Raw genomic sequence first — 17112 nt, 5'->3', positions numbered from 1 at the left:
ACTCACTTTAGATTAAAAGGTACATATAATCTGAAATTGAAGGTACACAAAGAGATATTTCATGTAAATGGTGACCAAAAGGAAGAAAAAGTGGTTACACTTGTATCAGATAATAGACTTTAAGTGTAAAATTGTCTCTAGAGGAATAAAAGCCATTATTTAACGATAAAAGGGTCAATTCAACAGGATGATCTAAGAAAACTTCAAAAGGTTTGCAGAAAATAGAATTAAACATAAGTTATTTTGGTGCAAAACAACTTTTTAAAAGATTTATTTATTTATTTGAAAATCAGAGTTACACAGAGAGAGGAGGAGAGGTAGAGAGAGAGAACTTCCATCCACTGGTTCACTCTCCAATTGGCCGCAATGGCTGGAGCTGCACCAATCTGAAGCCAGGAGCCAGGAGCTGGGTCTTCCCACGCGGGTGCAGGGGTCCCAGTACTTGGGCCATTTTCCACTGCTTTCCCAGGCCATGGCAGAGAGCTGGATCAGAAGTGGAGCAGCTGGGACTCAAACTGGCACCCATATGGGATGCTGGCACACAGGCAGCAGCTTTGCCCACTGCACCACAGTGCCGGCCCCAAAATAAAGACCTTTTCATTTCATTTTTCCTCAAGTTTTTTGAAGTACCCTTGTATAATAATTATAAATATATATGCACTGAACATCAGATCACTTAAGTACACAAATAAAATATTGACAGATCTGAAGACAGAATTGATAGCAATACAGTTACAGTATGGAACTTCAATAGCCCACTTACAACAATGAATAGAACATATGAACATAAAATCAGTGAAGAAACAGCTAACTGAACACCACAGACCAGAAGGATATAACAGACATAGAAAAGCTCCATATAACTTTCTACCCAACAGCAGAAAAATACGTTCTTTTCAAGTGCACATGGAACATTCTCTAGGATAAATCAAATGTTAGGTAACAAAACAAGTCCTAACAAATTTAAGATCAATATCATTTCAAATTTCTTTTTTTTTTCTTTTTTCTTTTTTTTTTTTTTTACAGGCAGAGTGGACAGTGAGAGAGAGAGACAGAGAGAAAGGTCTTCCTTTGCTGTTAGTTCACCCTCCAATGGCCGCCACGGCTGGCACACGCGCTGATCTGAAGGCAGGAGCCAGGTGCTTTTTCCTGGTCTCCCATGGGGTGCAGGACCCTAGCACTTGGGCCATCCTCCACTGCACTCCCTGGCCACAGCAGAGACCTGGCCTGGAAGAGGGGCAACCGGGACAGAATCTGGTGCCCCGACCGGGACTAGAATCCGGTGTGCCGGCGCCGCTAGGTGGAGGATTAGCCTATTGAGTGCCGGCTTTTTAAAAATTTTTTAAAGATTTATTTATTTGACTAGAACCAGCGCCCTTATGGGATGCTGGCACTTCAGGCCAGGGCTTTAACCTGCTGTGCCACAGCACTGGCTCAAATTTCTTTTTCAACCACAAGGGAATGAAACTAAAAGTCAATAACAGGAATCCTGACTGGAATAAACAGGATCTGTAAAAGTGGTTAATAGGTTTATTCAGGAAAGAATACGGATGACCTAGGTCCAGGAAACTCAAGGCCAGTGAGTTCCAATGAGTCATGAGAAGAGTTCCAAAGTGGTCGAATTCCAGTCGGAATGTATGTATCTTTACAGTAAGCATACACTGTTTTGGCTTAAAAAGGTGTGTGCTAGGTAGGGAGAGGGCAAATTTCTAAATGGTTAGAGATTAGAATATGATTGGTTAAACCATCTTCAGAGAAAGGGAGAATATTTTTTCTGAAAAGAGGTTGTTGAAAAGAGGGTTACTGATTAACTTTAAGGATGGCATTTCTGGGAATGGATCTGAAATGTATGGATAAAGAACAAAGGATTGCACAAGGTTGCTCCATGCTGCTATGACAAAACAGACCCTTAGTGCACATCACCCAAGTCAAACTGACCTGTGTGGCCATTTTCAGATAAGACTCAGAAGTGTTTCTTTTTGGAGACCCTGCATTCTCTTTAGGGGAAATTCATCATCAGAAAGAAAACCAGAAAATTCATAAATATGTGGAAACTTAACAACACACTCTTGAACAACTAATGGGTCAAAGAGGAAATGAAAAGAGAATTTAAAAAGCATTTTGAGTGGCTAGCACTGTGGCACAGTGGGTTAAAGCCCCGGCTTGCAGCTCCAGCATCGCATATAGGTACCAGTTTGAGTCCTGGCTACTCCCCTTCTGTTCCAGCTCCCTGCTAATGCACCTGGGAAAGCAGCAGAGGATGGCTCACTTTGGGAGACTCGGAAGAAGCTCCTGGCTCCTGGCTTCAGATTGGTTCAGCTTTGCCCATTGTGGCCATTTGAGGAGTGAACCAGCAGATGGAAGGCTTCTCTCTCTGTATCTCTCTCTATATATATATATAACTCTTTCAAATACATAAAATAAATCCTGAAAAATAAAAAAGCACTTTCAGACAAATGAAGATACAGCATACCAAAATCTATGGGAAATGGCAAAAAAAAAGGAATTAGAAGTTTATATTGATAAATGCCTATATTAAAAAAGTAAAATGATCTCAAATAAACAACTTAAATTTACACTAGAAAAAGAAGAAACCAAATCCAAAATTAGCAGAAGAAAGGAAATAATATAGATCAGAGTAAAAATAAGTAGAGAATTGAAAAAAATAGAAGGAAATCAACAAAACTAAAAATTGTTTTTTTAAAGCTAAACTGACAAACCCTTAGCAAGACTGAGAAAACTGAAGACTCATATAAATAAAATCAGAAATAAATGAGGAGACACAAGAAGATATGCTTCATAAATTAAAGGCCTATAAGGAATTATTATGAACAACTACATGACAAAAAGTTGTAAACCCAGAAGTAAAGGATTAATTTCTAGGTATATACAAACCTACCAAAACTGAACCAAGAATAAAAAGAAAGCCTGAATAGATTGATAACAGGAGAGGAGATCAAATCAATAATAAAAAATCTTCCAACAAATAAAAGTTTCAGGCTTCATGGATAGATTCCACAAAAAAAATTTAAAGAACTAATACCAATCCTTCTTAAATTCCTCTGAAAATTAGAAGAAGGAATACTTCCAAACTCATGCAATGAAGGCAGTATTACCCTGGTACCAAAGCAGACAGAGACCCTACAAGAAAGCTACAGCTCAGTATCCCTCATGAACACAAAAGCAATGAAAAAAAAACACAAATTCAATAGCAAACCAAATTCGGCAGCACACTGAAAGGATCAAACATAATGATCCATGGGGGTTATTTTTATTCTTTATTTATTCATTCCTGAGCTTCATTGCAACATATGTAAATCAGTGTACATCAAAAAAGGAAAGAAAAAAAAACACATGATACTCTCAATAGATATAGAAAGCATCTTCAGCAAAGTTCTACATGTACTCACGTTTAAACCTCTCAATAAAATCGGTATAGAAGGGATTTACCTTGGCCAGCGCCGCGGCTCACTAGGCTAATCCTCCACTTGCGGCGCCGGCACACCGGGTTCTAGTCCCGGTCGGGGCGCCAGATTCTGTCCCGGTTGCCCCTCTTCCAGGCCAGCCCTCTGCTGTGGCCCGGGAGTGCAGTGGAGGATGGCCCAAGTCCTTGGGCCCTGCACCCCATGGGAGACCAGGAAAAGCACCTGGCTCCTGGCTCCTGCCATCGGATCAGCGCAGTGCGCCGGCCGCAGTGCGCCGGCCGCGGCGGCCATTGGAGGGTGAACCAACGGCAAAGGAAGACCTTTCTCTCTGTCTGTCTCTCTCTCTCACTGTCCACTCTGCCTGTCAAAAAATAAAAATAAAAATAAAAATAAAAAAGAAGGGATTTACCTCAACACAATAAAGAAATACGTGAAAAGCCCACACTAGCATCCTCATCAATGGGAAGAGACTGAAACTTTCCTTCTGAGATCTGGTGCGAGGCGAGGATGACTGCCTCCCCACCATTCTTTCCAACACTGTACTGGAAGCCCTAACCGGAGTGCTTAGTCAAGAAAAATAAATAGGCCGGCGCCACGGTTCACTAGGCTAATCCTCCGCCTTGCGGCGTCAGCACACCGGGTTCTAGTCCCGGTCAGGGCGCCGGATTCTGTCCCGGTTGCCCCTCTTCCAGGCCAGCTCTCTGCTATGGCCCGGGAGTGCAGTGGAGGATGGCCCAAGTCCTTGGGCCCTGCACCCGCCTGGGAGACCAGGAAAAGCATCTGGCTCCTGGCTTCGGATCAGCGCGGTGTGCCGGCCGCGGCAGCCATTGGAGGGTGAACCAACGGAAAAGGAAGACCTTTCTCTCTGTCTCTCTCTCTCACTGTCCACTCTGCCTCCTGTCAAAAAATAAAAAAATAAAAAAAAGGAAAATAAATAAATGACATTGAAATCAGAGAGGACATAGTAAAATTCTGTTTGTTTGGAGATGGTATGATCATATTTAGAGAAAACACCAAAGACTTAACAAAAAGCTCAGGAGTAAGGTTACCAGATATAAAAATCAACATATAGAAATCAATCATATTTCTATGCAAGAACAACAAACTATACAGAAAGAAAATTAAGAAATAAGAAAACAATCCCATTTACAACAGGTTAACTAATAGAGGTTTCTATCAGCCAGCTTTCCATGACTAACTAAAATACCTGTGAGAAGTAACTTAGGAGGGAAACAAGTTTATTGTGGCTTACAGGTTTGGAGGTTCACAGTACAGGGCAAACGGCTGCCTTGGTGCAGGTTCACGGTACAGGTCAAACAGCTGCATCAGTGCAGGCTTCTGGTGAGGCTGGAGGTTAGCAGAGGGAAAACCACACGGCAAGCCAGCAATCAGAATGACTAGGGCAGACCCAGCGCATACAACCAACCCTGTGGCAGGAGTGCCTTCTGAGGGCAGGGGCCTAAGGACAGCCCCTGCAAGATGCTGGAATTAGATCAAGACTCATCCACCAACTATTAACATAAAACTCTGAGGTTTAGGCATCTAAGTTGGGGGGAGCAAATACTGTTCAAACCATAACAAGGTTAAGGATTTGTACCTGAAAATCATAACCGATTGAAGGAAATTAAAGATACAGATAAATGGGAAGACATTCCATGTCCACCAAATAAATACTGTTAAAATGTCCATACTTCTCAAGGTGATCTAGGTCAGATTTAATACAAGCCTTACTAAAATTCCAATGGCATTCTTTACATGACAACAGAAAAGACCCAGAATATCCAAAGGACTCTTGAGCAAGAAGAACAAAACTGGAACCATCACACTTCCTGATTTCAGCTACAGTTATTAAAATGGCATGGTACTAGCATAAAACCAGACATTCAGGTCAGTGGAACAGAATAGAAAGCCCAGAAATACATCTGTACATCTACAGCCAACTGATCTTCAACAAGAGCACTGAGAACATACAATAAGGACAGGGTAATCTCTTCAGTACATGGTGCTGGAAATTGAATGTCCACGTGCAGACGAATGAAACCAGACCTGCATCTCAGACCACATGCAAAAATCAACTCAGACCTCCAATTGTAAAGCTTCCTGAAGAAAACATAAGAGAAAACCTCTTCACCTCGATCTGGGCCGTGAATGATACCAAACGCATAGGCAACAGAAGAGGGGGTGGGCTGGAGATGAGATTGCCTCAAACTAAAAAGCTTCCACACAGCAAAGACACTTTCAACAAGGTGAAGAGACCACCCACAGATTGGGAGAAAATATTTTTGAACCATATGTCTGATGAGGGGGTAAGTCCAAGATATATAAGGAACTCATACAACTCAATAGCAAACAAATCAAAGCAAACACAAAGATCCTCAATAAAAAGTGGGCAAAAGATTTGAACAGATATTTCTCAAACGAAGACTGACATATGGCTAACAGGTACACGAAAAGGTGTTCCACATCCCTAATCATCAGAAAAATGCAAATCAAAACCACAATGAGGTCTCTCCTCACACCAGTGAGGATAACTGTTATCAGAAAGATGAAAAACAAGTGCTGGCAAGGATGCAAGAGAAAAGGAAGCCCTGTCCTAGGTTGGTGAGAATGCAAATTGGTACAGCTGTTATAGAAAACAGTTTGGAGTTTTCTTAAAAAATTAAAATTAGAACTAATTTGTGATAACCCCACTTTCCCACTTCTGGTTATAAATCCAGAGGAAGTGAAATTAATATTTTTTTAAGATTCACTGATCTATTTATTTGAGAGGCAGAGTTATAGACAGAGAGAGGAAGAGACAGAGAGAGAGGTCTCCCATCTGCTGTTATACTTCCAAAATGGCCACAATGGCTGGAGCTGAGCCAATTCAAAGCAAGGAGCCAGGAGCCTCTTCCAGGTCTTTCCATGTAGGTACAGGGGCCCAAGCAATTGGGCCATCTTCTGCTTTTCCAGGCCATCAGCACGGATGCTGGATTGGAAGTGGAGTACCGGGAATTGAACCAGTGCCCATATGGGATGCTGAAGCCACTGACAGAGACCTAACCTACTATGCCACAGCGCTGCCCCCCAAAATCAAGATCTTGAAGAAATATTTGTTCTTCCATGTTCACTTCAGTGTCATTCACAATAACCAAGATATGGAAACGACATGAATACCCATAATTGGATAAATGATAAAGAAAATACGACACACACACACATGTGCACACACAATAGAATCTTTTTTACCCTTTGAAAAGGAAGAAATCACACCATTTGCAACAACATGGATGAACCTGCAGGACGTTATGTTAAGAGAAACAAGCCAAGTGCAGAAAGGCAATGACTGCATGATTTCACTGCTTTGCTGAATCTAAAATACTCAAACTCACACAGAGTGTGAGCTCCTGTTCCCAGGAGCTAAGGAGAAGGCGGGAGTGGGGAGATGTCAGTCAAGGGGCAGCAAGTTTCAGTTTTGCGAGAGGACTAAGTTCTGGAGAGGTAACGTACAACAACGTGACGACAGTTAATAATGCAGTATACTGGAGAGTTGCTAGGAGGGGCCGTCTTAAGTGTTCTTTTTTTTTTTTTTTTTTTTTTTTTTGACAGGCAGAGTGGACAGTGAGAGAGACAGAAAGGTCTTCCTTTTGCCGTTGGTTCACCCTCCAATGGCCGCCACAGCCAGTGCGCTGCGGCCAGCGCACCGCGCTGATCCGATGGCAGGAGCCAGGTACTTATCCTGGTCTCCCATGGGGTGCAGGGCCCAAGCAGAGAGCTGGCCTGGAAGAGGGGCAACCGGGACAGAATCCGGTGCCCCAACTGGGACTAGAACCCGGTGTGCCGGCGCCGCAAGGCGGAGGATTAGCCTAGTGAGCCGCGGCACCGGCTCCTAAGTGTTCTTACCGTGAGGGCACTGGGCCTGAACCCCCAGGCCTGCGGAAACTGGGCGCAGGTAGATAACGACAGGCTAGTAGAATGCTTATTGCTCGGGAAAGCCCTGCACTGGGGACCTTCCAAACTGCCAGGACAGTGCACCCTAACAGCCTTTCTGCTCACCCTCCTCACACCTTACCAGGGGCCATGTGGCGCTCGGCACCTCCCCAACAAGCAGGGAGAAGGGACTGTGCAAAGGAATGCAGCCTGGCTCCAAGCCCTTTCTCTCTGTCCAGGCAGGCTCAACCCCACTCTCTCCTTACCTCCAACCCCTCACGCAGTTCCCCCTAAAATACTCTTCTCTACTCATAACTAGCTGCCTCCTCTCCGTCTTCTAAAATCCTAAAACCTCTCACCACACGCACACAAAGAAAGAAAAGAAGATGTAAACAGGTTAGCCTGATTGCAGTGAATGTATGGTCAAGTTGTATACCTTAAATATGCCTCAATAAAGCTGCAAAGGGAGTATAAAATAGAAAAACAAGAGAAATGAAACATGAAGGAAGAATAAAAAAGTAGCGATGATCAGAGCAGAAAACCATGAAATGGAGAACAAAAAGAAAAGAAGAAAAAAATCAATAAAATCAAAAGCATGTGTTTTTTCCTTTGAGATCACTAAAATTGATAAACCTCTACCCAGACTGATTAGAAATAAGAGAAAATATTCAATTTTAGGAAGGAGAGGTGTCATCACTACAGATTGTACAGATATTAAAAAGAAAATAAGTTAGAAATGTGCCAGGGGATTCTAATTCAATCCCATCAAGATGACATGTACCAATGCCATCTCACCAGTCAAAGTGATCAATTTCAGTTCACATTTGATCATACTGATAGGTTTAAGAGTCAAAGGGATCACATAAACAAGACTAGTGTCTGCTAATACTAACTGATAGAATAAAAAAGGGAGAGAACGATCCAACATGGGAAGCGGGATACACAGCAGACTCATAGAATGGCAGATGTCCTAAACAGCACTCTGGCCTCAGAATCAGCCCTTAAGACATTTGGATCTGGCTGAAGAGCCCATGAGAGTATTTTAGGCATGGAAAGCCAAGACACTCTGGCAAAACAAACAAACAAACAAACACCTAAATGAAAGATCTCTGCAAGTGAGATCCCAGTAGAAAGAATGGACCATCAAAGAAGGAGGTACCTTTCTCTGAAGGGAGGAGTGAACCTCCACTTTGACTATGACCTTGTCTAAATAAGATCAAAGTTGGTGAACTCAAAAGGCTTCCATGGCCTTGGCAACTCATGACTAGAGCCTAGGGAGATTACTGATGCCATAAACAAGAGTGTCAATTTGTTAAGTCAACAACAGGAGTCACTGTGCACTTACTCCTCATGTAGGATCTCTGTCTTTAATGTGTTTTTCAATATAAATTAATGCTATAACTAGTACACAAACAGTATTTTACTCTTTATGTTCTGTGTGGGTGCAAACTGTTGAAATCTTTACTTAATATATACTAAATTGATCTTCTGTATATAAAGATAATTGAAAATGAATCTTGATGTGAATGGAATGGGAGAGGGAGCAGGAGTTGGGAGGGTTGCGGGCGGGAGGGAAGTTATGGGGGGGAAAAGCCATGGTAATCTATAAGCTGTACTTTGGAAATTTATATTTGTTAAATAAAAGTTAAAAAAAGAAAATCAGGAAATATTATGAATAACTTGTGCCAATAAATTCAACAACTTTTATGACATGGAAAAATTCCTTGAAAGATACAAACTACCAAAGCTCACCCAAAAAGAAATAGGTAATTGGAATACCCCTGTCTCTATAAAAGAAATTGAGTTCTTACTTTAAAACTTTCCCACAAAGAAAACTCCAAGCCCAGATGGTTTCAGTGAAGAGGCTGGAATACTTCCAAACTCATTCTATAAGGCCAAGCAATGATACAAGAAAACTACAAACTAAAATCCCTCAGGAACAAAGATGCAAAAAATTTGAAGAAAATTTTATGAAATCAAACCAAATGATACATAAAAACTTAATCCATAAATGACCAACTGGGTTATGTCAGGAATATGTGATTACTTTAACATTTGAAAATCTGTTAATATATTTCAATATATTAACAATTCAAATAGGAAAGACTATATGATCGCATCAACAGGCTCAGAAGCGCCTTTGACAAAAACCAACATTCATTTCAGTAAACCAGGAATAGAAGGAAACTTCCTCAAGCTGATCATGGACATCATGGAAAAACTTATGGAAATTAAGGAAAAATCTACAGCTTACATCAAATTCAATTATGAAGACTACATGTTTTCCCATGATTAAGAGTAAGGTGAGGGGGCCGGTGCTGTGGCTTAGCGGGTAAGTCTGTCGCCTGTGGTGCAGGCATCCCATATGGGCGCCAGTTCGAGTCCTGACTGCTCCACTTTTGATCCAGCTCTCTGCAATGCCCTGGGAAAGCAGTGGAAGATGGCCCAAGTCCTTGGGCCCCTGCACCTGTGTGAGAGACCCAGAAGAAGCTCCTGGCTCCTGCCTTTGGATCGGCACAGCTCGGGCTGCCAACTGAGGAGTGAGCCAGCGGATGGAGGACCTCTCTCTGCCTCTCCTCTCTCTCTGTGGAACTCTGACTTTCAAGTAAAATAAAATAAATCTTACAAAAAAGAGAGTAAGGTGAGAATATCCACTTACACAACTTTTGATCAAACACTATATTGGAGGTAGCCAGTGCAGTAACTCGAGAAAAGGAAAAGGCATGCGTATTCAAAGGTAGATACAAAACTGCCTTTACTTGCAGACAACATAATTATCTAAGTAGAATTTTTCATGGATTTTATTTTTTAAAATCTACTAAATATAAGTGAGTTTAACAAGGTTGCACCACACATTATCAATATATTAAAATCAAATTTAGGCCCAGGTGGTGCCCAACATCCAAGAAAGAGGACGGCATTCCAGGCTGGGCAGCCCTGCAGTGCACCCGATGGCTGTGCAGCCTCGTGGGGCCCTTGGCTGGTCCCTGGGGACAGTGAGCCAGGAATCTGGAGCATAGGCAGAAGTGCATCAGGCAGTACCTCAACCAGCAACAAGTAGCAATTGACTTCCTTCCTTCCTTCCTTCCTTCCTTCCTTCCTTCCTTCCTTCCTTCCTTCCTTCATTTTTGACAGGCAGAGTGGACAGTGAGAGAGAGAGACAGAGAGAAAGGTCTTCCTTTGCCGTTGGTTCACCCCCCAATGGCCGCTGCAGCCAGCACGCTGCGGCCAGCGCACCACGCTGATCCGAAGCCAGAAGCCAGGTGCTTCTCCTGGTCTCCCATGGGGTGCAGGGCCCAAGTACTTGGGCCGTCCTCCACTGCACTCCCTGGCCACAGCAGAGAGCTGCCCTGGAAGAGGGGCAACTGGGACAGAATCCGGCGCCCCAACCGGGACTAGAACCCAGTGTGCCGGCGCCACAGGCAGTCTGCAGAGGATTAGCCTATTGAGCTGTGGTGCCGGCCAGTAGCAATGACTTCTAACGAGGGCAGATTAGCGGCCTCCCTCTCTCAGGACATGTACTGGTTGGCTCACTGTCTTTGCCTGACAGCTTGATGTCACAGAGCAGCCCACCTGTAGGAAGCAGGTCCTCACCTTGTAGCCAGATGCCCTCATGCTGCAAAAGGCCCCTGGCATTCTTGATGGGGAGGAGCCAATCAACAAAAGGTTATTTGAAAAATACCTGAAAGATTCCTCCAGCAACTGGGAAATGTCACAAAAGCTGTATTTGTCTTCCAGGAGAAAAAACCTATGACACTCTAGACAGCTGAATCCTAGCTACTAACTGTTAAAAAAATAAAAGTTGGACATACACTGTTTTGAAGCATTTGGTTTTTCAAAGCCACATCAGCAGAGTACACATCTGACTCTCAGGGCTCCTTAGCCACCTGCAGGCTCCAGCTTCCTGCCAGGGCGGCCCCTGGAAGGCAGTGGTGATGGCCCAAGCAATTGGGTTCCTGGCTCAGGTTCTGGTCTGTAACACAAGAAAAGAATTTAGGGGCCGGCGCTGTGGCGTAGCCAGTAAAGCCGCCACCTGCAGTGCCGGTATCCCATACGGGCACCAGTATGAGTCCCGGTGCTCCACTTCCCAACCAGCGCTCTGCTGTGGCCTGGGAAAACAGCAGAAGATGGCTTAAGTCCTTGGGCCCCTGCACCGATGTGGGAGACCCAGAAGAAGCTCCTGGCTCCTAACTTCAGACTGTCAAAGCTCTGGCCATTGTGGCCATTTGGGGAGTGGACCAGCAAATGGGAGACTTCTCTGTCTCTTCCCCTACCCACCCTCCTCTCTCTGTAACTCTGCCTTTCAAATAAATAAATCTTTAAAAATATAAAAAATAAAAATGCACAGGAAGGAGTGGGCATGTTGAAGACAGCACTCAACAAGATTCCAGACCACCCCATTATGTGATCTGCAGGCATAGGTTGGTGTCTGGGACAGGGCTCAATTGGATACACAAAGGAAGTGGGGTTTGGGCCTGAGTACCAACAATTTTCTTGATCTTTTTCTAGAAATCTTGGAAATGTCATGGCATCTGGTACAAAATGTGTCTGCTATGGTAATTCCACTATGACATTAATGAGCTATATAAATGAGCTAAAGGTATTGGCACGGAGGCAACCAGCAGCCATGGTGGACCTTTTTAGCAGCACTGGTTCTAAGCTGAAAAACCAGGGAAGCTGTGGTTTTCCATCAAATTAAAAGGGAGTGGGGGTTGGATGGTGCAGGTGGGGCTGCCGTGCCGGTGAGGTTGCATGGGGGTGCTGGCAACCTCCATTCCTCCTCGCTAGCTATCTCCCAGCTCACATCATGCCACTCACGTGGGAGCCCAGGACTGAGTTTCCAGCTCCTTGCTTCAGTCCTGTCCAGTCCCAGCCATTGCAGACATTTAGGGAGGAAACCAGCGCATCAGAAGAGCTCTCGCTCGCTCTCTCTCTCTCTGTCACACTCTATCTCTCAAATAAATTTTCTATGAAACAATCACAGGAAATGTTGACAGCACAAGAAGAAAAATTCTCAAACTATCTCTGAAGGACAGGAATTGCTGTTTTCTATTTGAGAACAAATTTCAAAAGTAGACAGACTTCCTATTTGTTCTTGGCGAAAGAGAAAGGAAAGCCCTCCCGGGCCCGCGCCCCGCTCCTTCCTGTCACTGGCTGTCCATGTCCCCAGACTTGTTCCAACAACTTGTGAAAACACGGTGGACTACATGAAGTCCATTCGTGTGGAGACATGCCTCAGCCAAGGATGCTGGAAAGGCATTTGGAAAACCGGCACGGGAGAGGCACCCAGATGAAATCTGGAGAATTGAAAGAAGCAAAAGAACACTTAAATCAGGAGCTGAGGAACACGGAGAGTCGTCAGCTGCCACAAAACGGGGCATCTACGACAAATAGAGCCAGGGCTCCTGTTTCTCTGTCTTCAAAGGATTGCCATCTTCTGCAGGTGAATTTCTTCACTTGACTCAGGATTTACTCCATTTGGATCCCTGGATCGCTGAGGCCTTATTCATTCTCTTCTCCATCGCGTGGTGGTAGTGGGATGGGCAACGTGAGATCTATATCAGCTTTTACTAAAATAGCTATTGGCAGAAAAATCACTACAAAGAGAACTGTTGAGAACGCTCAAGAGAGAGTAGACGTTGAGGAAGACCACCAGCTAACGTCCTTAATGACAAACAGTAAGAAGAGTTGCTATGCTTGGATAACAATGCAACACCCACAGTTAACAGAAGTATTAAAACTTTTTTTTTTTTTTGACAGGCAGAGTGGACAGTGAGAGAGAGAGACAGAGAGAAAGGTCTTCCTTTGCCGTTGGTTCACCCTCCAATGGCCGCCGCGGCCAGTGCACTGCGTCCTGTGCACCGCGCCTATCCGAAGGCAGGAGCCAGGTACTTATCCTGGTCTCCCATGGGGTGCAGGGCCCAAGGACTTGGGCCATCCTCCACTGCACTCCCTGGCCACAGCAGAGAGCTGGCCTGGAAGAGGGGCAACCGGGACAGAATCTGGTGCCCCAACCGGGACTAGAACCCGGTGTGCCGGCGCTGCAAGGCGGAGGATTAGCCTACTGAGCCGCAGCGCCGGCAGAAGTATTAAAACTTTAACATGTATCATTTCAGGATTAACAGAAGTATTTTATGAAGATTTCAAATGAACTTGACTTTTAGTACAATCGTACCTAATCTATAAGCAGTTTAGTGGAGCTCTTATTTGTCATAGACTTTTGAATTTTTGGAAACCACATAATAAGACCACATTTTGTCTTTAGAACTGTTGTGAAGCACCACATGCACGTTGCTTTTCTATCAAACATAAGCCAAGGTGAGCTCTGACTCTCAAGTCGTGGCAGGACAAGATTGCACACTAACACCCGCATGGATCTGCTTCTCCATAGTGTTTGAAACATGAGCCAAGTCATGTCAGCGTGCTGTGACGCTGACGTTGCCAGGACGAATCGTCCACAGAAGGAATGTTAATTTTTCTCTGTATTTACTAGTGAAAGATATTAATGCATTTCATGTAAACACATTTCTAATTTAATATAAAAGATGTTTGCTAGTAGTGCACTAATGTTGGTGATTTTGTAAATTTTGACAATTGTTTACATATGTAATCTTAAGGTTAAGTTTAAAAAAGTAAAGCTGGGGGCCAGCACTGTGGTGCAGCAGGTAAAGCCGCCACCTGCAGTGCTGGCATCCATGTGGCCATAGGTTTGAGTCCCTGCTCTCCACTTCCGATCTTTCCCTGCTGTGGCCTGGGAAAGCAGTGGAAGATGGCCCAAGTGCCTGGGCCCCTGCACCTGTGTGGGAGACCTGGAAGAAGCTCCTGGCTCCTGGCTTCGGATCAGTGCAGCTCTGGCCATTGCGGCCATCTGGGGAGGGACCCAGTGGATGAAAGACCTCTCTCTCTCTCTCTCTCTCTCTCTGTCTCTCTCTCTCTCCTCTCTCCTCTCTCTCTCTCTCTATCTCTCTGCCTCTGCCTCTCTGTAACTCTGCCTTTCAAATATATAAATAAATATTTTAAAAAAAAGTAAAGCTGGGGGCGGATGTTGTGGGATAGTGGGTTAAACCTCTGCCTGCGATGCCAGCATCCTCTGTGGGTGCCAGTTCAAGTCCTGGCTGCTCCAGTTCTGATCCTGCTCCCTGATGATATGCTTGGGAAGGCAGTGAAAGATGGCCTAAGTACTTCGGCCCCCACAGCTATGTGGGAGATTGAGAAGACACTCTTAGCTCCTGGCTTTAGCCTGGCCCATCTCTGGCTGCTGTGGTCATTGGGATTGAACCAGAAGATGGGAGATTGCTCTCTCCTCTCTGTCTCTCTGTAGTTCTGCCTTTCAAAGAAATAAATCTTTAAAAAAAAAAAAAAAAAAAGTAAAGCTGGTAAATGGGTCTTTTGTCATTTGCTTTAAAAAAAGAAAAGAAATGCAAATGTGTTGGTGAAAAAGAAAATATATATATATGTGTATATATATATAACTAGCCTAGCAAAATTGTCATCCTTGAGTCTGAACATGGCTTGCAAGAGAATCTGGATGTGACAGTGTCTTTAGTTGGGAGACATATTATAACTGTGATTTTTAAAATGTGCTGCAAGCTTACAGCTCATGCAATAGGAAAAGATCCTTTCCATGTGGACTGTGTACCTGCAGATCCACAGGGACACTGGTGGAACTGAGTAAAGCAAATGAACTTTTCTGCCTTTCTCATAAGGTGATGGATTTATATCCTAGAAATCCTGTGTCTGCAGAAGGATGTTGTCTCATGGCTGGTCAAAAAAATGAACGTGCCAGAAGATATCTCAGCCAAGCTACGACCTTGAGGAGACCTAAGGGCCTGTGTGGATAGCTTACAGACATCTGCTTGCACTTGACAGTGAGCACGACCAGGTGATGGCTGCTTACCTCCCCACAGCACAGCTGATGAAAGAATGTCATATCCGATTAGACTATGCTTTGGCCAATAACTCAAAAATGAGTAAGAAGTGCTTTGCCCAAGCTCTGAACACTTTTTCTGAGGGGTCATGCATGAGGTAGAGGTGGTTGCATTTCAGAACAGGGAATGGAAAATGGCTGAAAAAAATGGTTTCTCTCAACTTCAGAAAATAGTAAAGCCAACTAGGAATGCGGTAACAGTTAGCAAGCGGGAACTTTTGTTGAGCAACTTGGGGCATGTCTGCAGAAAACCTAAAACGGATGCTGAGCCGCTAGATCACCACCAACAGGAGCGTGCTGATTCCTCAAAATGCATCCACCTATTCTGCCATGGGATATATCCACAGTCTAATGGGAAACTCTGAATGCTGGGGACTGCTTCCCCACCGCTCTTGGTCTTAGGTGAGGTACATTTTCTGTTACAATGCTTGGTGAGTGCATCAATATGTAAATTGGGGATTCTGAAGTTTAGAGTAGACATTAAAGGCAAATTAAAATGTTATGACTTTTATGCACACACAATAAAGACGTAAAAAAAACATTTTATCCTTGAGAGCTCAAGATATCTGAAAAACAGATTGAAAAAAAAAAAAACCAGGGCTTGCACAAGTGGAAAATTCAAGGAGAAATCTGGATTCCATACATTCCTTGGAAGAAACTTTTGCAATAGAAATGAATGAAAGTGACCTGGTGTTAGCAACATCTGTGCAGACCACAGCACATGACTGCAGACAGCAGTCCTGAACCTGTTTGCCCTGGATAGCACACCCATGTGTGTTTTCTGATTCTCTAAGCCTACAAAATAGTTATATATAGTGGAATAAAGAGGGCAAACAGTCAAAAAGTCAGCTTAGTTTCCTTATACTAGCAGAAGTATAAATTAATAAATAATATTTATAATAGCATAAATATGAAATTTAGGAATATCTGACAAAAGATATGTAAGACTGATACATTGAAACTACAAAACATTGCTGAGACAAATGGAAGAAAATCTAGATAAATAAAAAAGATACTATTGATAAAGGTATCTGTTCTCTCAAAATTGATGTATAGATGCAATGTAATCCCTGTGAAAAGTCCAGCAGATTTTTTTTTTTTTTTTTTTTTTGGAGAATTTCACAACCTAATTCTAAAATTCTTACAGAAATACAAAGGACACAGTATAATCAAAATGACTTTAAATATCAAAAGCAAAATTGAACAATATTGTTACTGGATTTTAAAATTTCTTATATAGTTATAATAATCAAGACTATATGATATTGGCATAAAAATAAACCAGTAGCTCAGTGGAACAGAATAGCAAGTCCAAAAACTATCTGATTAGTTTTTTTTTTTTTTTTTTGACAGGCAGAGTGGACAGTGAGAGAGAGAGACAGAGAGAAAGGTCTTCCTTTGCCGTTGGTTCACCCTCCAATGGCCGCCGCGGCCAGCGCGCTGCGGCCGGCGCACCGCGCTGATCCGATGGCAGGAGCCAGGAGCCAGGTGCTTTTCCTGGTCTCCCATGGGGTGCAGGGCCCAAGCACCTGGGCCATCCTCCACTGCACTCCCTGGCCACAGCAGAGGGCTGGCCTGGAAGAGGGGCAACCGGGACAGAATCCGGTGCCCCGACCGGGACTAGAACCCGGTGTGCCGGCGCCGCAAGGCGGAGGATTAGCCTAGTGAGCCGCGGCGCCGGCCTCTGATTAGTTTGTTTTTGACAAATAGGAGATTCTTACTTAAAGATTTATTTATTTATTTATTCATTTGACAGGCAGAGCAACAGAGAGGCAGAGACAGAGAGAACTGTTCCATCCACTGTTTCAACTCCCCAAATGGCTGCAACAGCCAGGACTGAACCAGGCTGAA

General features: G+C 43.8%; 1 protein-coding gene and 1 pseudogene across 4 annotated transcripts in view; one reads left to right on the top strand and one right to left on the bottom strand.

Moving 5' to 3' along the window:
* Positions 1 to 4658: 4658 nt before the first annotated feature.
* ST7L (suppression of tumorigenicity 7 like) overlaps positions 4659 to 17112 on the bottom strand; it is a 174105-nt gene continuing 161651 nt past the window's right edge. For all 4 annotated transcript variants that reach the window (XM_051857376.3, XM_089300131.1, XM_089300133.1 and 1 more), the window contains one exon: positions 4659 to 4772. In XM_051857376.3, the coding sequence (XP_051713336.3) occupies positions 4674 to 4772 (99 nt within the window). In that variant the 3' untranslated portion in view covers positions 4659 to 4673. The remainder of the gene's footprint in view (positions 4773 to 17112) is intronic.
* Positions 9445 to 16005, top strand: LOC100356203 (cell division cycle protein 16 homolog; annotated as a pseudogene).

Source organism: Oryctolagus cuniculus, chromosome 7 (genome assembly GCF_051225735.1).
Source record: "Oryctolagus cuniculus isolate XC-2025 breed Fujian yellow rabbit chromosome 7, ASM5122573v1, whole genome shotgun sequence".
Classification (NCBI taxonomy): Eukaryota; Metazoa; Chordata; class Mammalia; order Lagomorpha; family Leporidae; genus Oryctolagus; species Oryctolagus cuniculus.
Note: the sequence above shows the minus strand (reverse complement) of the source record. Positions and strands in the feature narration are given on the sequence as shown.